General features: G+C 48.4%; 1 protein-coding gene across 2 annotated transcripts; it reads right to left on the bottom strand.

Annotated features, from left to right (window-relative positions):
• Positions 1–287: 287 nt before the first annotated feature.
• Positions 288–7,802, bottom strand: LOC120697039 (uncharacterized protein At5g41620-like). 2 transcript variants are annotated; one of them, XM_039980164.1, is made up of 3 exons: positions 7,208–7,802; positions 2,414–2,539; positions 288–2,129 (listed from the first exon to the last, which is right to left on the bottom strand). In XM_039980164.1, exons 1-3 carry the CDS (start codon positions 7,646–7,648, stop codon positions 654–656), a joined length of 2,043 nt encoding a protein of 680 aa, XP_039836098.1. In that variant the 5' UTR covers positions 7,649–7,802; the 3' UTR covers positions 288–653. The 2 variants fall into 2 exon arrangements, with proteins under 2 accessions (XP_039836098.1, XP_039836106.1); XM_039980172.1 differs by having other exon boundaries at positions 2,414–2,533.
• Between the last annotated feature and the right edge of the window lie 15,228 nt (positions 7,803–23,030).

Genomic DNA, 23,030 nt, shown 5'->3' with positions numbered 1-23,030 from the left:
CCGTTAGAGGAAGGCTCAGGTCCAAGAGAGACTTGGGGGCAGAGGATAGACTCATTCATTCCTAATGCAATACACCACACTGTGGATGTAGAGTATTACACTCCGGCGGCCCGAACCACTCAAAATCTGTGTGTTCTTGCGTTCTTGCCCCGAAGCTAGATCGGCCTAATAGCTTAGCACTTCCCTGAGTACTCCCACTCGGGGAAAAGGTGGGTGCGTTCCGCCACCCGGCTGTGGGTACCCCCAAAAGCCCACGACACATGTCCTATGCCTACTCATACAGCTGCTTATAAAACTTTCCAGAAACCTGAAGACTTGGCAGTTCAAATGTACATGTACATCAAAATAGACTGCTAAACATCATATTAGGAAGTTAACAAGACACAGGTGCCATAACCAAAATCCTTCTCGAAGTCTTGAGCTATTAGCCTATAGCATGCCGGCGTCTAACAGCCAGCCTAATTTGCGTGGAAGATGAATCACATATGGAGCTAGGATTTGCATGTTTAGAAAAATCATGTTCGATGAACACAGATACCGAACTAATTGACAGAACCAAAGGAAGTTTTGTAGATACAAGTTAGCTATATTACACCTTTGATTTCTTCCTAGAGGGCCTTGAATGCCAGAACCTGCACCAGTTAGGAGGCCTCTCATTTTCTCCTGCTTGTTAAGGAGCCAGATGATGCCATCAATCGGGCATGTCGCCCCTCTAGCCTTGCTTGCAGTAATTTTGCCTTCAGGGTGTTCTCCATCACACCTACTGGCTGTTCAGGCGAGTATTCCAAAATCTCAGGGTCCAAAGATGTGCATTGGTATTTCTGTTGTCGCGTTGGGCTGCCGAGATTACCTAAATCCCCTGAAGTAGTGCCTTCACAAAAGAGACTTGTTCTGGAGAAATGGTCAAAGGATTCCTGCCCCAGGCAATCAGCATGATGAGCATCCTGGTTGTTCTTTGATGACACATTGTGAGATACTCGAGTAATTTGGGCGCTTGTGGTTCCATTTTGCTCTTCTGCAGGAGTAATTCTGGCATTGCTTTGTGAGTTGATTTCTGGTATTTTACTGGCATGCTGCAGTTTGCTGCTACTGGACCTTGTGGTGTCTTTATGTGAATAAACTGGCATACTGGACATGTGTGAACCTTCAGCAGCCATACTGTGAGGATGCTCTGATCTTCTCTTAGGTACGTCTATGCCGCCTGTGTCACTTCTGCGAGGCCCTGTATGTTCATGCATGTTCAGTTCAAAGCAATGCAAATCACTAGCAACAGAATCATCATCATCATCTTCAGCAAGCTGAGGAGCACTGGTGGCTCCGTTCAAATGCACAGACTCTAGGGATTGCCGACGCAGTCTAGTACTATCATTTATATGTTTTTCATTGTTCTTAGAGCTATCTGCTCTTTTGGAAAGGAGAAAAGCCTGTATTTCACTGCTGAGCCTCTCCGTTATTGTAGTTCCATGAGCCAAGTCCTCTTTTACAGCAATATTTTGCATTTGCATTCTCTCATCAAGCCATGCTTCTGAAATATGGAGCACTGATTTATCGAAGTTAAGCTCATAATTCTTGACATTTCTTTGCTTTACCACCCTGAGTTCTTCTTCGTAGTTCCTGATGCCCATTGCAAACTGATCACAGAGGTCTTCTAAGAGACGATTTCCTTTCTTCTCTTTCTCAAGGTCCTTGACTGCCTTGAGAAATGCTGATTTTATTTCAGATAACTCCTTGCCTAACTTCCTGTGGAGGTCCTCAGAATGTCTCCTGAGACGTCTCTCATCCTCTAGTTCACCTTGCAGAGAATGCGCAAATGTGTCAATCTTCCCATGGTCCTTGTTTTTCCTAACAAGTTTGTTCTCAGAGAGTTGCCTCATTAGTGATGAAACTTCATGTCGGTACCGCCGTCTCTCTTGCATGAGTTCTTGAATATGCGTCTGAGCCCGCTGTAACTCCAATTTCAATCCTTTAACTACTGACAAGTTAGCAGTGTGCTGTTCTTCCAGGCTCCAAATTCGATTTAGAACCTTCAATAGTTCTGTCGATGTTTGAAGGCCATAACCCGCCCTCATAGATCTACCCATGATATCCAGAGAACGAGTTGGACTAATAGTCTGATTTACATTGGATTCCTGTAAAGTAGAGAAATGAAGAATTGCACGGTTGATGAGTACTCTTTACTATTCTAATTTTTACAGCTGGAAAACATAACTTGGATACACATTCAGTTGCTCTAACCATACAGGAAAAAGAAGACCATGAAAGAGCTAATTTTGAACAAAGTAAATTGCTATATTGAGATAATATTAATTGCATGCGCCTAGTAAGATCCATTTTCATATAATGCCAAAGGACCTTCTAATTAGCCCACAAACTACAAAGTTATAGGTTGTAGCAGAGAAGGATATATACATACCCCAACTGAGCTGGTAAAACTTGCAGGAGAAAAGGGTTGTATTCTGTGGCTCCTTTCTTGATGCAGCTTATGGTGTTTCATTGATGAATCTGCAAGGTGCCTACCAATGCCACCTGAACTCTGCGGCTAAAATAGAAAGAAAACATTATCAGGGAAAAATATGGAAACAACTTTGAACATTGAAAAGAATAAAATTTAGCACACAAATGACTACAATCTGTGTTTGTTTGGCCTGAAGATATTGTGGTCTCAATAGTGTGGTGTAATTTACTCCAAATATTCTCTATCTTCGATTTGAAATACATTTTAATGGAAAAGGTTATTTAGGGTTTAAGACTTCCTTATATTGAGTTCATGAATGTTGCAGGTACTCCCCCTTCAGTCCAGGTACCCATAGTGTTTACAGTGACCATTATAGTGGTGGACAGGCATTAGATGCCATTAAACTGAATGGTAGCTACGCTGTGGTGGTGATACTGGCTGCTGTTGCAGTCCTAGGCTCCTTGCAGCTGATATAGTGGTAGCAATGCAGCAATGCTACATGTTGTATTTACTATTATTGTAAGGAGATATACATTTGTTATGTTCATTGTCTGTAATATGTTAGTTATCACTTGCTGGTATGATTCTGTGGAAGATTTATATGCAACTGAATATTTAGTCCACAATATCATCAATTACCTGATATTTGATACACCAAATCAAATCTGCCACCACCTGACTATCAGCTCATCTGAGCTTATTGCTTTATGTTCACAGAAAAGTGCCATTCTACTTGATGAACAGGTTAATACAAATAGTATTAGAACTAATACTGGCATGTAGAAACATGTTTGATACCGAACATATTAGTAGCTTGTGTATAAAATAATAAGCTGATGCACAATTGCAAGTAAGCGAGTTCACGAAGAAACAAAGAATTATGGTAGAAATCCTCCTGGACAAGAGGCTAATACCAGTGTTAGGCATGGTCTCTCTGACCACTAATATCTGTTATTTTAGACATGATCAATATACCAGTGTTAGGCCAAGTACTATTATACAAAGCATACAACTATTAGTACCACTACCCTGGAATTTTGACATATAGTAATTAAGTTGGGAGGATCCATTTCAACTGGGCAGATTCTCCTTCCTAAGCTACCAAGCTTTTATGAGTCTATTGTATCAAACAATATAATGGTCATCTAAAAAAATATATATGGGTACTATCCAATATCCTTTTTTCGCAAGGAGGTTGTTATGACCGGTGTCCAGTACACCAGGAGGAGGCCCATTAGTGGCTAGGCGCAGGAGATTAGATGGGCTTGGCCCAGTTATTTACCTCGTTTCTTTATAAACACTGTAACATACTTTGTTTGGATTAAGCAAGAGCAATCATATCGCTCGGCTTCCCTCAGGGAGCCGGGAGACCCCCAAACCCTAGCCGCCACCTGCCTCCTCCCCCTTGCGCGACCACGGCGCCCAGAAGCCGTCGGGCGCGCATCATCCTCCGTCCTCCTCCTTCCCACGCCTACAACCTGCGCCCACGCCTTGGTAGAGATCCAATTCCTATCAATCTGATATCAGGGATCTCTGGTTCGATCATATCTTCTTCTTCTCCGCCCGCCTCTAACCATCGCCGGCCATGACGCTTCCCCAGACGACCGGCGCCCCACCACCTCCCTCGACGGGCGCACCGCTGCCAGGTGCGCACGCGACCTCGGGGGTGCTGACCGCCCCATCGGCGACCGCCCCGATCGTCTTCACTCCAGAGCAGATGACCGCGGCGATCATGGACCTAGGGCAGGCGATGGCGGGCATCCGGTCCTTCCTCGCCGGATCATATGCGCCGCAGCCTCAGTTGCCGCCGGTGCCGCCTCCACCACCGCCTCCACCGCCTCTACCATCACCCGCCGCCACGACGACGTACCAGTACGGGATGCCCTTCGACGGGACGGTGCCGCACCCCACGCCCACCGCGCCGCCGCCGTCCCAGGGCGTTCCCATCCAGCAGATCCGTTTCCCGCCGTCGCCTTCGCCGCTGCCGGCTTGGATTACCGGGACGACGGCGCCCATCTACACGGCGCCTAGCCCGCAGCCGTATCTGCAGCCGCCCCCCGCCACTGGGGCGCCCATGGCGCACGGCGGCATTCTGGCCTCGGGCGTGCTCTACGGCGGGGTGGACGGCACACTCATTCCGGGCTCCAGCTGTTTCCGCCGTTCCCCGCCACGACGTCGTCGCCGGACCAGGAGGGCGCGGCCTTCTCCTTGCCATCCCAGGAGCCGCCGCCCCCTCGGTTCTACAAGCTGGAGTTCACCACGTACGACGGCACGGCTGATCCCCTGAACTGGTTGAATCAGTGTGAACAGTTCTTCCGGGGTCAGCGCACGCTCGCCTCCGACCGCACCTGGCTCGCTTCCTACCATCTTCGGGGAGCAGCCCAGACGTGGTACTACGCCCTCGAGCAGGACGAGGGCATGCCGTCGTGGGAACGCTTCAAGGACCTCTGTCGTCTACGCTTCGGGCCCCCGATCCGCGGCAGCCGACTGGCCGAGTTGGGTCGGCTCCCGTTCACCTCGACGGTCCAGGACTTCGCTGACCGGCTCCAGGCGGTGGCATGCCACGCACAGAACCTGTCTTCGCGCCAGCGCGCCGAGCTCTTCGTTGGCGGCCTCCCGGATCACATTCGGGTGGACGTGGAGTTGCACGACCCCCAGGATCTTCAGACAGCCATGTACTACGCTCGGGAGTTCGAGCGCCGAGCGACCACCATGCAGACGACGCCACCGCCCCGGGCTGCTCGTCCTCCGCAGCGCCCAGCGCCACTACCGGGTGGTGCTCCGGCCGCACCGAACCCGGCGCCGGCGGCGAACCGCCCTTTTCGCTGCCTCACGCCAGCGGAGCAGCTGGAACGTCGTTGCCAGGGACTATGCTTCAACTGCGACGAGCCCTATGTTCCCGGGCACGAGTGCCAGAGGCTCTTCTACTTGGAGTCCGGGGACTACATCGTGGAGGACGAACCGGCGGCCGACGTGGCGGCCGCGGCCGCGGCTCCGGAGGTGGAGGCCGCGCAGGAGCCGGAACTAGCTAATGCATTTGTTGTCTCCCTCCATGCACTGGCAGGAATCCGTACGGATAACACCATGCTCCTCCCGGTGACGATCCAGGGAGAACGTCTTCTGGCGCTACTCGACACCGGCTCCGCGCAATATACTGCTTTATCCGCACAATGTAATATAGAAATGACATGTATTCACGAACTTGCTGTCAGATGGAAATACTTGATTGAATTAACTCCTAGATAGTGATGTCAACTTCGTATCAAGGCTTATGACTTTCAATATCAGGTAATATATCAAGCTCTATGGTCACTGTCCAAAATTGTCAATTGTTCATGATAGTAACTATTAAGTTATCTGTATATGCAATTTGTACCACAAAAATTAAATAGCGTACAATAACAATACTTGAGTGTTTGCGACTATATATCTTGCATGGTTTTAAATAGCGGACTATGGTAAATAGCGGCATATTTTTTTCCGAGGCTAAGAGGATATAGCGGATAATGCCAAATAGCGGTTTACTACTAAACCATGCAAAATACAAGTAATAGATACACAGAAACATAGTAATTAGCGAATTTCATAAACATAAATATATTTCTAGGGCTATGGAAATATTAATTAAGTTGACATTACAATAAAAATCATACAATTAAATATTCATTTATCCAAAAGACCAAAACAATAGCACTGAGCTAAGGATAAGGCTATAGCAGCGCTAAAGCTATGCAATTTAGCGCAGCTATAGCCCAATTTAGCGTCCATAGCTACCATAGCGGCACAAATACAAATAGCGTAGCGGGGATCCTCTAAAAAGGCTATAGCGGAGCTATAGCGGGGCTATAGCCCGTTATTTAAAACCATGATATCTTGTGATTCTATTGCAGACTAGTAGTGAAAGTAACACAAAAGAAAATTTTCCAAAATAGTCTCAAAGATATTGCTCGAGTTCAACGGCAGAACATAAGTCAGTGAAATACATTAATAAAAAGTACTTTGCAATTTTTAAAGTTTTTAAACTTCCATAACACTATACAATCACATTTTATTCCATTTGACAAACAAATGCAGTTATTTTACCTAGGGACAGAACCAGCCAAGAATATGGTCAGGTCGGGGGGTTCGGCTTATTACATGACAGGATGAGACTTGAAATCCAAATAGTGTTTCACTTAAGGATTTGTTAATTCCACCACTAGCGCTGACCTTGATTTTGCCTGCACCTAGTACATACATCAGTAGGACACACTCAGTCCTTCCCAATTTGTTAGCTTTAAATTCCAGCATGCAATTATTTTCCGAAGCAAAGGATAGGACAAAGTTGTAGGAGCATCACACCAACAGAATAGAAGGTCCACACTGCTTTCCACCTAGAGAAAACTGCACTAGGCAGTCAAAGCTGGTACCACCAAGAAAATCAATGAACTGGGGCCAAAACCTACCAGTCATGGAACGGACAGTTCGACAGAATATGTGTAGTGGAACCAAGCAAACAACACAGGGATAATCAATATTTATATGTTTATTAGATAGATATATAATCAATAGTTTTTTTTAACGCCAGGAAATGGGAGGAAGAAAAACAAATCCACCGGGGGAGAGGCTGTTCATCATGGATTAGTAAGCACTCCAGCCCTGGTTTTCATCGAGTTTCCATGTTCACCGCAAGAGCAGAACGAGCAAGCCACGGAATTGGCGGCAACTCCGTCCGACTCCGATAATAAGGAAGAGCGAACGGGAGACCCTCACCTCGTCGAATTCCGCGCCGCCGCCGCCGCCGCCGCCGCCGTGCTCCCGGTCCCGGCCGGCGGCGACGCCCCTCCCGCCCCGCGGCCTGTCCCGGCGAGGCCCCCGCGCGACGTCGTGGATCTCCCAGAGGCTGGCGCCCAGCTGCCGCGCCGAGGCCGAGGCCGAGCTCCTCCTAGCCGCCGCCAACGCAGCGCCCGCAGGCGCCGCATCCCCCCGCGCTCCCTCGTCGTCGTCCTCCATCTTCCACGAGGGCGCCGGCGTGCCGGGGCCCGCCCGGCGCCTGGCCCTCCCGAGGCGCAGCCGCAGCGGCACCGGCTCCCGGCCCGCCGCCGCCTCCGCCGCGCCTCTGGCCCCAGGAAGAGGAAGAAGCGGCTCCTCCACGGCGGCAGGCTCGGCCCCTCCTGGCGCTGCCGCTGCGGGGGCGGGCGGGTGCGGCTCCATGCCTATGTGCTGTGCTGGGGCGGGCGGGTGGACGCGCACGCGGCGAGGGCTAGCCGCCTAGGGCCTGGCCCATGGCAGAGGGTGGTGGAGCTGGCAGGCGGAGGGACAGGGAGGTGTGGGAAGGGGGCTCCTTGTCGTCGAGGTGGTGGGGGAGAGTGGAAAGGGGGAAGCCCGCCCGCCGGGAAGAAAAGGACGAGAAAGGTTTCAGCGGCGGGGCAGGGTGGGCCCACCGGCCAGCGTGTGATGTGAGCGGCTGGGCGCCCTTTTGGTTTGGTTTCGCTTTGGCTCCCTCGCGCCCTTTTCTCCCGTCTCGTTTTGGGGCCCTTTTACGCGGAGACCCTTCTCACTTTCTTCAACATTTCCTTTACAACAATAGAAAGTAACAACCAAACTAAAAAATAATAAGTCAGAGAATCTAATTCCGACGATCTCCTTCGTCTCCGGCGGGTTGTGGGCGGGGCGGCAAACGGTGGGTCGCCGTCGGGCGCGGTTACCGGTAGAGGTCAGCCGGGTTAAGGTTCGGGCTAGAGTTTGAGGGTTCGAGGTTTGGGGAGCTTCCATGACCAGCGGCCATAGAGAGATGGCTGTGGGCGGCGGGTGGCTCGGCGAAGGAGGCGGGGTATGGGCGGCGAGGTCTGCGACGATTTGCCACCGACCGGGTGGTAGTGGACAACCGGTGGGCAGGGTCGACGGCGGGGTCAACTAGTGAAGGTGGATGGGGTGGGGGAAGGGAAGGGAGGGAGGTGGGAAGGGTAGGAGAGGGCGGTCCTCGCCGGTGCTGGAGATGACGCCTGTGAGGGGGAGGTCGGAGCGGGGCAGACGGAGGCGTGGGGCGGAACGTCGATGACGAAGGCGCGGGGTGGTGCGGCGGGGGGTGGTGTGTAGGCAGAGCGGCGCAGCGGGGTCACCACCGGGCGCAGGCGGCGGTAACCGGCGGTGGAGAAGAAGGAAGAAGAGATGGGAAGAAAGAGACGTCGTGAGGAAGAGAATCGGTGAAGAAGATAGGTGCGGGGAGAAGAAAGCATGGGCCCCACGTGAAGACATATGGAGGAGAGAGCACGTGGGATGGGGCGGTTGAGGGGGCTCTCTCCGATTTCTTATCGGAGAAGGCTCTCTGTGTACCAGTCTCCATATTTTTGCCTTCTTTTCCTCTGTTTTGAGTTTTAACTAAAGAAAAACGGCGAATGTGACGCTACGCTAGTACACCGCAGCAAGTCAGTATTCAGCAATGGTAACAGACAATTAAACAGAAACGACCAAATGCAACATGAACTCGGTGGTGAGGTGAGGTCCTGAGGATGTTTGCTGACTAGATGCATGATGGAGAAAACTTTATAGAGTGCATCTCAAGCACCATGATATGTACTTTTTTTATTTAACGGGCAACCAGCATATTTAAATAAAAGAGTCATTTGTCTTTCAAAATGTCGAAACTGACGGAAGCGGAGTTCAAAGTTAATGGGGGCTTATTCTTCCTTCTCATTATCTCCACTCATTTCTTTTCTTTTTCTTCATCTTCTTTCTTTTTTTCTTCTCTTTTCTTTTCCTTTGATTTTAATGGAGTTTTTGGACAACGGGGAAGGCTAAAGCCCTGCAAAGAGAGTACCAAGCTACACACGCCTCAAATAGTGACTCTTCTCATAAGAGAACCTTCTTCTTCCTCCCTTACATTGAGTTGGGACCTCAAATACTCAATTTTGTATACACCTCAAATAGTATAAATGATTGAAGGATCCTAGCTGGCTACAAGCATGCCATGCTATGTGCACGGTCAAAGTCAAAAAGTGCCACGCGATTCACGTAGATAGCACACGCAGCACGGGGCACATGGCTCTGTGGTTCGGCCAACCGGTTTCCGTCCTTTGGCCGGGAAAGGAGCTCCTAGTGCGTGAGCAGGAGGAGGCCATTAACAAGTAATCCCTGGCTTTATTAGGCCTCCTTCAACGGTGGGCTTAGGCTGTTCACACTGGGGTTCGGTAAAAGATCCTGGAGGACGCCTATACAGGAAAAACTTCTGCAGTGGTATCCTGTAAAAGGCACTCAATCATCGAGGACTGGATGGATTCCTCCATTCGTAGAGGAATAGAGGAGGTTCTCTATCAACGGGGCCCACCCCACCTGCCGTCCTGGCTCTGACGCCCCACCTCTCTTCCTCTCTCCTCCACCAGCCGCGCCGCCGTCCCCTGCTACTCCGCCGCCGCAGCGAGCCCCTGCAGCGCCGGCCACGAGCACCACCAACCTCCGCGCCCCACCCCTCTTCCTCTCCCCTCCGCATGCCGCGCCGAATCCATGGCCACACGGGGCCCTCCACCACAGCTGGCGTGCCGCAGCCGGTGCGGATCCGGCCGGCGCAACCCAAGAGCAGGACGCCGCCGCGTCCTCGGCCACCGCCGCCCCTGCTCCTCACTCCGTGGCCGCCGCCGCCCCTGCTCCTCCCTCCCGCCGCCGCCTGCTTCGTGCCCCGCCCCTCGCCGGGCCGCCCCCTTGCCTCGCGCACCTCGCCGCAACCACGCGCACCGCTCCGTCGGGCCGAGGCTGCCGTTGCTCCGCCTCCTCGTCCTTCCCCTGCCCCGCGGCGTCGCGTCTTTCCCTGCAGTCGCGCGTCGGCCCCTCGCCGCCGCCGCACACTACGAGGTCCGTTGCCTGGGACGGAACCCTTGATCCACTGCGCCGCCCCGAGACCCACCGCCGGGGGCTGGGCCTTAGCTTCGGTCGATTCCCTTGCGCGCCAGACCCCGAGCTGTGCCCGCCCACCGCACCGCGGCACCGCACCGCTGCCTGCGTACCCACCACGCCAAGCGCTGCCGCCGCACGACGTCTCACGCCGCCGCCGCATCACGGCCTCGCGACGCTACCTGCCTGCCCCGCCGCGCCTCCACCCTGCTACTGCAGGGACGGGCGCAAGGAGCTCCTCCGCCGGGGGTAGGGGTGGGTGCCGGCGCCTGCGCGCGCCTGTCGAAGCAGGGGTGGGCGCCGCGAGCTCCACCGGGGAGCCTCCGCCATCGGGGAGCAGGGGCGAGCTCGCGAGCCGTCTTGCAGCTCGGCCGCGCGCCGCCGTCCAGCCCGCCGAGAACACGCCACCGAGACAGCCGCTTCCCCGCTCCGGATCAAATCGAGGCCAGGTCGCCGCCACCGCTACTTCGCCACGTTGCGCACCATCTTGCCGCTGGGCACGCCGTCCCGCCGCGCGCCACCATCTTTGCCTCGCCATGGCGGTCGCTTCGCCCGCAGCTCCTCCAGCGTCCGCGACGTTGGGGGCCGCGGCTCGCCGGCGGAGGGGCCAGGCCGGGCCGCAGGGGAGGGGCGGCGCCCCGTGCCCCCGCCGCCCGCCGTGACCGTGTGCGTGGCTGTGCTCGCCATGGCCCTGCGACGCGAGCTCGAGGACCTGCCGCCGCCGCGCGCCGGGAGCCGCAGAGCTCCGCCGGCCCGCCGTGCCGGGAGGGAGCTGGGGAGACAGAGAGGGGGGCGGAGAGAACAGGGGGGAGAGAGAGAGAGAAAGAGAGGAGGGAAGAGGTGAGAATAGAGATAAAGGGTGTGTCCTAGTTGTCAGTGGCTATAGAAGGGGTGGGTAGAATATATTTGAGTAGAAAATATAGATGATTAGAATATAGAGGATGAGATATAAAGTACGACGAGTGCGGGTGAAATGAGGACAAGGAGAGAATCTGGATGACCATGATAAGAATATTCCTTTTGTGGATGAATTTAGAGGAGGGTGAGTGGAAATAGCCTTAGAGCTAGCACAAATTAATTTTTTAATCGTTGAACAGTGCGAAACAACTGTTGGTGATATGTCCAAGAGCCCATCATCACAATACGATTTAAAGGCCCAAGAGGATATTGATCCAAGAGGGATTAGGGTTACTAATGGGCCTATGAGATAGAAGCCCATTAGTACGCCCTATATATACGAGGGAGGGGCTAAGGGGGGGCGACACAACCTGTGAGCCCGACCACCTCCCTAGCCGCCCCCTCTCTCGGCCGCCGCCCTTGCCGTGCGTGCAGTGCTAGCACACCGACGCCCGGTGTTTCATCCCCGTATGTGTGGACTCCGTGGAGGCGCTGCTGCGACTGCTGCACTAATCGGCTGCTGGGATCAAGGACGAGGAGCTCGGTTCATGGGACGTGATCGACTACTTCCTCTACATCGATGCGCGACTTCTTCCGCTGCGCCGCGCGTCTAGTAGTAACGATCTATGATCTCCTACTCGCAAGTATCTTGGGTATATGCGGTAGTGATGCTAGCGTATCCTACCCGTTAACCCACAGTGGTACCAGAGCCATCCTGCGTAGTTTTTGGTCTGGATCATTAGCATATAGGTGATATGTTGTTGTAGTAGATTGGATCTATTACTTTTGCACGGTTTGATTAGATCAATTGGTCATAAGGGGTTAAAACTGGAGCGAGTTGATTGCGCGGCATGTGACAAAAAGATTAGTTCGTGTTCTTTCTCTGTTATGCATACGACATGTTCCTACCGGCTGGAATCACCATCAGGGACTATGTGCATAGTCAGCAGATTGAACCAACAGATCGAGGTCATGTGTAGATGTTGTATTCTCAAGTGCAAAATTTGCACGGTCAATGTGATTGACCTAGTGAAAATTGAGGCATTATGAATGGCTCGGATTTGAGGTGATGCGATCATTCTGATGAGATTTCATAGGGATTCCATAGATGCGATCTGTGTAATTCCGTGGGGTTTTGCGCTGCCCTGAGACCCGCGGGGGGCGGCTCCCCCCTCGACCCCCTCGACCGCCGTTGCTTTCTCGCTATATTGGCTTCCTAAGCGCTACTTTGGTAGAACACGTCGTACGCCTAACTTGTTTTTGCAGGGTGTGATGTGAATGGTATGGCCTCAATGTCATGTGATGATGTATGTGATGATTTGTGTGGCCTGCGTGTCGCAAGTTAACACAACCGGGTTAAGGTTGCACCATTATTGTATAACGACCTGCGTGTCGACTTGTGATGTTTGAATCCTCATGTAATTATTTCACTAGCTATTAGATGTAGTAGCTTAGTATCTTTTAATGGAGGCTTCAATCATGATGGCGATGATGATCACCACAAGACAGGACGTATGACAATGGAGGTCACCTTGGAGCTATGGCGATGGAGCCCATTGTGATGCAAGAGGCCATACTATTCACAATATAATATGATTATATGCCTGTGATGTTTATTTTCCTATCATACTATTCTTTCATGCTTTTACATATGGTGGATGTTTTAATCATGATAGAATAGCTTCCCTCAGAAAAGGTTGAGTTTTTTATGCCTTTTACCAATAGCTGCACCTATAAATTTTGATCGTTGTGTGGTAGGTTTACCAAAGTAGAGTACTCTCAGCTATCACTTTTGTATAGGGTGGATGTCGGACATTCACAAGCATAGTATTGGTTTACTCAACAAAGCTATCAAAACAGTTTTGTGCTTTAAGGCATAGGGTTGGGGTCGGGGCTTTGGATGCCACCCAACAAACAAGAGTCGCATAGAGATGTGATTAGCAATTTGTTGCTTACCTGTATCACTACTTTTCTAGCTGTGATGCTAAAGCTCACTAGGATTTTAGTGATTATGGATCTTGAACCACTATATGACATTAGAGGGAAGATGACTTTGATATAGTAGGTTGTCTTTTGTTAAATTAGTTAATGAAAGTCTTTACATAAACTTAGTGCTGAAATCTTGCTTTACTTTTATGTTGTAGATCATGTCTGCCAGTAACAATTCCGCTTTCAATTTGCGTTCTGTTCTTGAGAAAGAAAAGTTGAATGGAACAAACTTTATTGATTGGTACCGCAACCTGAGAATTGTTCTCAGACAAGATAAAAGGGAGTATGTTCTTGAGCAACCATATCCTGATGATCTCCCTGACAATGCAACTGCTGCTGATCGCAGAGCTTATGAGAAGCACTGCAATGACTCACTTGATGTCAGCTGTCTGATGCTCACACCATGATCGAGAGGCTGTGTGCGATGTTTCAGAACCAAGGCAGGACTGATAGGCTCAATATCTCAAAGTCCTTGTTTGCGTGCAAATTGCCAGAAGGTAGCCCGGTCAGTCCTCATGTGATCAAAATGATTGGTTATAGTGAGACTTTGGACAAACTTGCTTCTGAACTTCACCAAGACTTGGCTACAGATGTTATTCTCCAGTCGCTCCCGGCGAGATATGAGCCTTTTATCATGAACTTTCAGATGAATGGCTTGGATAAAACATTGAGTGAGTTGCATGGGATGCTAAAGACAGCAGAGGAGAGCATTAAGAAGAATCCCAATCATGTGATGATGATTCAGAAGGGGAACAAAAAGAGGAAGTGTTGGGCGCCTCCTAATCCCAAAGGTAAAGGCAAGGAAAAGAGTTCCAGTGGTGAGTCCTCGGGCTCTAAACTAAAGCCAGCACCTAAGGCCAAATCTGGCCCTACTTCTGAGGATGAATGTTTCTACTGTCATGAAAAGGGACATTGGTTTAGGAACTGCAAGAAGTACTTGGAAGAAAAGAAGAAGAAGAAGGGAAGTGAGACTTCCACTTCAGATATAAATGTTATAGAAATTAATATTACATTATCTTCCAGTGAATCATGGGTATTTGATACTGGATCGATGATTCACACTTGCAAATCGTTGCAGGGTCTAAGTGAGACTAGAAGATTTGCAAGAGGCGAGTTGGACGTTCGTGTCGGCAATGGCGCAAAGGTTGCGGTGTTGGCGGTCGGCACCTACCACTTGTCTCTATCCTCCGGATTAGTTTTGGAATTAAATAATTGTTATTGCATTCCTACTTTGATCAAGAACATTATTTCTTCTTCATGTTTGGAAGAAGTTAATGATTTTAAGATTGTAATAGAGAACAAACATTGTTCTATTTTTGCAATGGTATTTTTTATGCTCATTGTCCATTGGTGAATTGATTATATGTTCTTGATCTTAAGGATAAATCTGTCTATAACATTAATACTAAGAGGCTTAGACCAAATAATTTGAATCCCACTTTTGTTTGGCATTGTCGCTTAGGTCATATAAATGAGAAGCGCATTGAACAACTCCATAAAAATGGATTGTTAAGCTCATTTGATTTTGAATCATTTGACACATGTGAGTCTTGTTTGCTTGGAAAGATGACCAAAGAGCCTTTCACTGGTCATAGTGAGAGGGCGAGTGACTTGTTGGGACTTGTACATACCGATGTATGTGGACCAATGAGCTCAATATCCAGAGGTGGTTTTCAGTACTTCATTACTTTCACTGATGACTTTAGTAGATATGACTATATCTACTTAATGAGGCACAAGTCTGAATCGTTTGAAAAGTTTAAAGAATTTCAGAATGAGGCAAGACAATTAAATTTCTGCGATCTGATCGTGGAGGAGAATATTTGAGCCTTGAATTTGGTGATCATTTGAAGCAATATGGAATTATTCCGCAGCTAACTCCGCCCGAAACGCCTCAATGGAATGGGGTATCCGAACGGAGGAACCGAACCTTGTTGGACATGGTTAGGTCCATGATGAGCCAAGCTGATCTTCCATTGTCATTTTGGGGTTATGCTCTTGAAACTACTGCGTTCACACTGAATAGGGTTCCAAGTAAGTCTGTTGAGAAGATACCATATGAGATATGGACTGGGAAACATCCCGGATTATCTTTGGGGATGTGAGGCTTATGTCAAACGTTTGATGTCAGATAAGCTCACTCCAAAGTCAGACAAATGCTTCTTTGTGGGGTATTCTAGGGAAACCAAAGGATATTATTTTACAATAAGGCGGAAGGCAAAGTGTTTGTCGCTCGCAATGGTATTTTCATAGAAAAGGAGTTTCTCTCAAAAGGATTTATTGGGAGCAAGGTGCAACTTGAATACATTCAGGAAACACCTGAAACTGTTTCAGCACCCACTGAAGATCCACGGGATGTGCAAGATGTTGCACAACCCGTAGTTGAGGCACCAGCCCCACGAAGGTCTATAAGGGCACATCGCGCTACTGACAAACTCAACCTACTTATTACGGAGGAGCGCCACGTATTATTGATGGAAAATGATGAGTCCTTGACCTACAAAAAAGCAATGATGGGGCCCGACTCCGACAAATGGTTCGAAGCCATGGAATCCGAGTTAAAATCCATGCATGATAATCAAGTTTGGAACTTGGTCGATCAAATTAACAGTGTAAGATCTGTCGACTGTAAGTGGATTTTTAAGAAAAATTTAGACATGGATGGAAATGTTCACATCTATAAGGCACGATTGGTGGCGAAAGGTTTCCGACAAATTCAAGGTGTTAACTATGAGGAAATATTTTCACCCGTCGCAATGCTAAAGTCTGTTCGGATTCTCCTAACAATTGCCGCATATTATGACTATGAGATATGGCAAATGGATGTCAAAACCGCTTTCCTTAATAAACATCTAAGTGACGATGTGTATATGACACAGCCTGAAGGTTTTGTCGATCCTAAAAATGCTGGGAAAATATGTAAGCTTCAGAGGTCCATCTATGGATTGAAACAAGCATCTCGGAGTTGGAATATTCGTTTTGATGAAGTAGTCAAAGGGTTTGGCTTCATCAAGAATGAAGATGAGCCTTGTGTTTACAAAAATGCTAGTGGGAGCGCACTTGTGTTTCTGGTCCTATATGTGGATGACATATTACTGATCGGAAATGATATTCCAATGCTTGAAGCCGTTAAAACCTCATTGAAAAAGAGTTTTTCGATGAAAGATTTAGGAGAGGCGGCTTATATTCTGGGTATTAGGATTTATAGAGATAGATCAAAAAGGCTAATTGGATTAAGCCAAGACACGTACATTGACAAGATATTGAGTCGGTTCAATATACAAGATTCCAAGAAAAGTTTCTTACCAATGTCACATGGCATTACTCTAAGTAAGAGTCAGTGTGCTACGACACCTGATGAGCAAAAGAGGATGAGTACGATTTCTTATGCTTCAGCTATACGGTCGATCATGTATGCTATGCTTTGCACGCGCCTAGATGTTTCCTTTGCTCTAAGTGTTACGAGCAGGTATCAGTCAGATTTCGGTGAAGCTCATTGGATAATTGTAAAGAGCATCCTTAAGTACTTTAGAAAAACTAAGAATATGTTCCTAATATTTGGAGGCGAACATGAGCTCCTTGTAAAGGGTTACACCGATGCTAGTTTTCAAACAGACAAAAATAACTCCAAATCGCAATCCGGTTTTGTTTTCTGCCTCAATGGTGGGGCAGTGAGCTGGAAGAGTTCCAAGCAAGATACGGTGGCTGATTCGACGACAGAGGCCGAGTATATTGTAGCTTCCGAAGCTGCAAAAGAAGCTGTTTGGATCAGAAAGTTTGTTTCTGACTTGGGTGTTGTTCCTAGTGCGTCCAGTCCAGTGGACCTCTATTGTGATAATAGTGGTGCCGTTGCACTAACAAAGGAGCCTAGAACAACTAAGAAGTCCAGACATATACTGCGGAAGTATCACCTCATCCGTAACTTTATTGAGAGAGGTGATGTGAAGGTTTGCAAGGTGCACACGGATTCAAACGTTGCTGATCTGTTGACGAAGCATCTCCCACAACCAAAGCATGAGGCGCACATGAGATCTATGGGTATTAGATACTTACATCAGTAATTCTAGTGTGCATGGGAGATATTTGTGTCATGAGTATGTTTATGTAATGATGAATAATTATTATTTGTTCCATGGATGATTATTTTACATTGATTATCAAGTACGTGACTTGTTCGTGAAACTCTTTGTTGACAATAATATGATTCTGAATTATCCCTAGTTTATGTTGTTATGTGGGACAACAACGATGTTGAGACTAGCACATGCATTAATTGATGATCATGTTTCACGGATCATGGATATGGAGATATCGGATTAATGATGTGGACACATGTTGGTGAACATGGTGTTGGATTGACCCACTCCAAGACAATGTTGGGATTGTTATTTTGTATGTGCCATCAGTTGTTCTTAAGTGTTATACCTACTGGATCCTTAGACCTGAGATCGCCATTGTTTCTCACTGTGTGTAGTGGTGCATCTTGGGGCTGCTAAACGCTACTCCGTAACTGGGTAGTTACAAAAGTAGCTTACAGGTGTGTCATGAAACATGGAATGGGATGTGAGCGGATCAAGATGGAATTTGCCCCTCCTAGATAACGTGGGAGATATCTCTGGGCCCCTCGAGATAGTTGGATTTGAAAGTGCATGGGCATGCCAAAGTGATTAAAGAGTTACTCATTATGATTAAAGGTTAGTTATTAATAGAATCCACTATTAGATCAAGAGAATGGTCGAGCTATCACAAAAGTGGCACGCATCTCGTCTTGAGCTTGACTGATATCGTGTGGCAAAGGGATCTGTGTATGAGTATATCTAAGATTCGGCCGATATAATCTTTACGTGTATTTGTGAGTCACTATGCCCTGTTAGGTGCCGCTATTGACTTGTGATTCGGAAATGATTTCCGATCACGACCACCTACACATGAATCTAACGGGTCACACACTTAAGGGGTTTGGAATGTTGGAAAGCTTACCTGTATGATTGTCTCTAATGCAAATGGAAGATTGTTGGTGATATGCCCAAGAGCTCATCATCACAATACGATTTAAAGGCCCAAGAAGATATTGATCCAAGAAGAATTAGGGTTACTAATGGGCCTATGAGATAAAAGCCCATTAGTATGCCCTATATATACGAGGGAGGGGCTAGGGGGCGACACATCCTGTGAGCCCCGCCAGCTCCCTAGCCGCCCCCCTCTTTCGGCCGCCGCCCTTGCCGTGCGTGCGGTGCTAGCACACCGACGCCCGGCGTTTCATCCCCTTACGTGTGGACTCCGTGGAGGCACTGCTGCGACTGCTGCGCTGATCGGCTGCTGAGATCAAGGACGAGGAGCTCGGTTCGTGGGACGTGATCGACTACTTCATCTACATCGACGCGCGACTTCTTTCGCTGCGCCGCGCGTCTAGTGGTAACGATCTATGATCTTCTACTCGCAAATATATTGAATATATGAGATAATAATGCTAGCGTAGCATACCCGTTATACCACAGCAACTCCCGCTAGAGCTTCACTTCCCGTCTAGCGCGAACGCACCCCGATGCGTCTCTCCCTCACGCACGCCTCCCAAGCTGGTTATTGCTACAGTGCCAGTCCTCTCCCTCTTCCGCGTGAGCTAGCTGCTGACTCTTTCCGTTGGAGAGGGCCTTAGAGGTCCTCATTAGTTGATAAAATACGCGACCTACTCGAACACTTTTGGCGTAGGGGTGCGATATATATGAATTTGTTAGCTATGAACATAAAGGTACAGTAAGTTTAAATGATACGTGCACACATGCTCTTGATTTTGTAAAAGTATCATCGTATCATCTTATGAACTAGTCGTGCATCTTTAAGACTTTGATTTTTTTTCACTTCAAGTATGCATGGAGTACCTAAATCTAAATATATTGATGTATTTGGAATAAAAGTAGTTTTTATATTTCAAAAAATAAATAAAGGAAACTCTCATGTGAAAACTAAAATTCAATTCGCACTAGAGAAAATTGGCATTTTAGTACTCGTGTAAGTATTTCATATCTTTTTCCATAGTTGTTTAAAAACAATGTTTTAAATGGGGGCATTGTTTTCAAAATATGGTAATTTATAAATGATTTTAAAAAGAATCATAAAAGTTTGGTGGCACATAGGACTACTTAAAACCATTGTTTTAAATAGCGGACTAAGCCATTTAGCTTCTAGTCTAAAAAAAAGAGTCAATAACCCAGCTAAATGGAGCTATAGAGGGATATTGCGGCTAAATTACACATAGAAGCAAATAGCGGCATCCTTCTCAATCAAACTATAGCCGGCTATAGCGGAGGCTATAGCTGACTATTTAAAACACTGCTTAGAACCTATTCCATCCGTCCCAAAATACTAGTCATTCTGTCATTCTAATTTTGTCCCAAAAACATGTCATTCTACCCTATTTAAAAAGCGCATGTGCATGTAAAAATCAATTAGTACCAAATATGGATAATAAACATGGGCAAACATGATCATTTTATCTTCTTATTAATTTGTCCTAAAATTCCTAAAATGACTTGTATTTTGGGACGGATGGAGAATAAATCAGTTTGGTATGGAGTTTAGTTTAACGGAATAACTAACAAACACTCGAATAATTTTCAATGTGCTTTGTCAATCAATTTTCCTTACGGCTGCTGCTCGATTGCCTTGCCATGCTGGCCCAGCATGCGAGCTGGCTAGCTCTGGAGCCAGGCGCCCAGGCCGCGCCACCAGCATGGCTGTGTTCACTTCCCTAACTTCCTCCAAACTTTCCAAATTTTCCATCACATCGAAATGACATCGAAACATTAAATATAGCAAATGACTCATGCATGGAGTACTAAATGTAGGTAAATAAAAAAACTAATTGCATAGTTTTGATGTACGTTGCGAGACGAATCTTTTGATCCTAGTTAGCCTATAATATGACAATATTTACCACAAATAAATAAAAAATACTACAACATGCTACAGTGTTCTATGTGACTTTTTCCTCCAAACTTTCGCGGATCTAAACACAGCCCATTTTGCTTGGAGCCCTGACAAAGCTGTCTGACCCAGGTAGCGAGCCCCTGTTTAGTTGCATCTAAAATTCCAAAACTTTACAAGATTCTCCGTCACATCGAATTTTTCAACGCATGCATGAAATATTAAATCTACACGAAATAAAAAATTAATTGCATAGTTTGCTTGTAAATCACGAAACGAATCTGATGAGCCTAATTAATCTATGACGCGAAAATAATTACTAAATATAAACAAAATTACTACATTATTTTACACCCTAAAATTTTTGCAACTACACACGGACTGCGTCCAAACAAGCCCCTAGTGCTGCTGGACAGAGCCTAGCACTTCTGAGCTCTTGCCTGCCTGTTTTAATAGCGGATTCAGATTGGGTACTTGTGACTGGCAGGCCGATCTGAACCGTCCAAAATGAATCCAAGGGCTCACAAAGGAATCCCCATTTTCATCTCCTCCTTGGGCAGGGCAGCACCCACATCACGCGCGCGTCGCCGCCAACCCCGCGCTCCCGCGCTCGCGTCGCCGCCTCCCGTCGCGCGGATCCCCGTCGCGCCTGGCCGCCGGGAGCCTGCCGCGGGAGGCCGCCGGGCCGCCCCCCCCCCCCCGCTGCCCCTGGACGTCGGGCCGCCGGACCGCCCTCCGCCGCGCTTCGCCGCCGGGCGCTCGCCGTGGGAGGCCGCCTCTGCGCAGTTGCTGCAATTCGCCCTCCAGTGTTGCAATTCGCATCAAAGTTCTTGGAATTGAAACAATTTTGATGATGCACTTTACAATTTTCCGTCTCCAGGTTTCACTGGAGTTTTTGCTTGCCTTGCGTTCTGTCCTCCCAGCCACAGTCCGGCGCGCAGCCCTCTGCACTGCTCTCCGACGAGCTCCTCTGTGCGCGGCCTCCTCCCCGGCAGGACCTCCTCTGCGCGCAGCGATGGCCCCACGGGGCCCTTCTCCCAACTCGCGGCGGCGAACCAGTGCGGTGTGCCGGCGGTCGGGTGCGGCGCGGGGCCGCCTCCCTCAAGGTGCAGCGGCGGCCGAGTGCGGCGTGGCGGCGCCCGGGTTCGGCGCGGGGCCGGCCTCCCTTGCGGCGTCAGCGCGTCGCGGCGGCCGGGTGCTGCATCGCGGCGGCCGGGTGCGGCGCCTCGCCGTCCTCCTCGAACTGGAGCGTTTGGGGCAAAACGAGAACGGAATGAATGTTTAGCAGTGAAAAAAAAATCAGAGTCTGCCTTCCTCTTTCCTCAGCCGTTGGATACATCATGGAGGTCCCAGATTGGCCCGCCAGTCACGTTGTGACACCCAATCTGCATCTTTTAAGAGCAGTCCCAACCCAGACTCTACTACTAGAGTCTAAATGTCAAAGACTCCATCACAAGAAACCACACTTCTCAATGCAAAGTGTGTTATTTTGATTTATATGATCCATTTATTTCTCTCACATTCATTCTTGATTTGCGTGAAGACTTGGTAGTCTGGGTTGGGACTGCTTTAATAATAGCACCATCGTGCATTTTGATTTGATCCGTAAGTGGCAGTTTTTGTGCTCCTATTATCTTCCGATTCTGATGAACCTATAAAGTTCAATTTGTTCGGAAAAGCTGGGGAGGTTGCTTCCTCGGCCTCAAAGAAAACCATTACTGGCCCGGTGTGACAGCGGTTGGGCCTTTTTCTCCCAACTTTCGACCACCTGGCGCAAGCCCATCCGGGCAGCTCGGCCCATAATACTGCTCTGGGCTGCTCCAACGCACACTCTGGTGCTAATCTCGTCTGCATGCATGCATGCATACAAAGCAAATCATATTTCCAAAGAAAGGTACAGCGCAAATCATAAGAAGATAGTTGCTGTTTAGTTTTGATGCATAACAGCTTGGCACAGCATGCGATGGTAACTTGATAGATCCTTCGAGGTCTTAAATCTGATGGGGATTGGAAGGCACGCATGGATCGACGTCAGCTTCGAATCATTATTCTCACACCTCCGCATGCTAAACCCATTACCCATTAGTATTTGCCAGGATCTGGATTGACGTGCACGAACAATGAACAGCAAATGGAAGTTACCAAGTTACCGTGGACAATACTAATGCTCACTCCATCCATCCTGGAACGTAAGACATTAGAGGGTTTAAAATTTGTATCTAAATGTAGACATTCTAGAGTCTTTTGGATAAAAAGGTTTGCTAACCTTGGGTTTGGTGCTAGTTTTGTAAAGAAATCAATTGCTATGGGCCGGGGGAGTAAAACATGTATGCTAATTCCATTGTTTCTGTGCGGACAGCTGAACAGTCTGCTAAAAATTAATCAATTGATAAAAAGAACAATGCACGAATGAGAGGTACATGTATTTTTTCTCTACCCCATAATCTGTATGAAAAAAATTCAGAATGCCCTACATTCCATTCCAGGACGGAGGGAGGAGTAGCGGTAACTCTTGCCAAATGGTTACTGCCAAGGATATATGTATTGTTTGTTTGTTTGTTTGTTTGTTTTTTGGAGTTTGAAAAGTCAAATTAAAGTATCCACCAAATTTTGTGAAAATAAATGTCACCTATCCCCTCTGTCCTGATTTAAGTGTCGCCGAGGAACAGGATTTCTCCTCACAGGCACAGTTTCCCAACGACACTTAAAGCGGGACGGAGGGAGTAGACTTGAGTATCCTTACCTCGAACTACTGCTTTTGCATTTGCGCATTGCCCCTCCTTTCAGGAGACAGGAGGCAGGGCCAGCACGAGCAAAATGGACAACGTTGTGAAGCTGACACTGGTAAACCAATGGAGGGCGATGTTATCAAATAGTAAGAGTAGCCTAGAAGGGAAAG

This window comes from Panicum virgatum, chromosome 1K (assembly GCF_016808335.1).
Source record: "Panicum virgatum strain AP13 chromosome 1K, P.virgatum_v5, whole genome shotgun sequence".
NCBI lineage: Eukaryota > Viridiplantae > Streptophyta > Magnoliopsida > Poales > Poaceae > Panicum > Panicum virgatum.
This window is presented reverse-complemented; position numbering and strand designations above follow the sequence as displayed.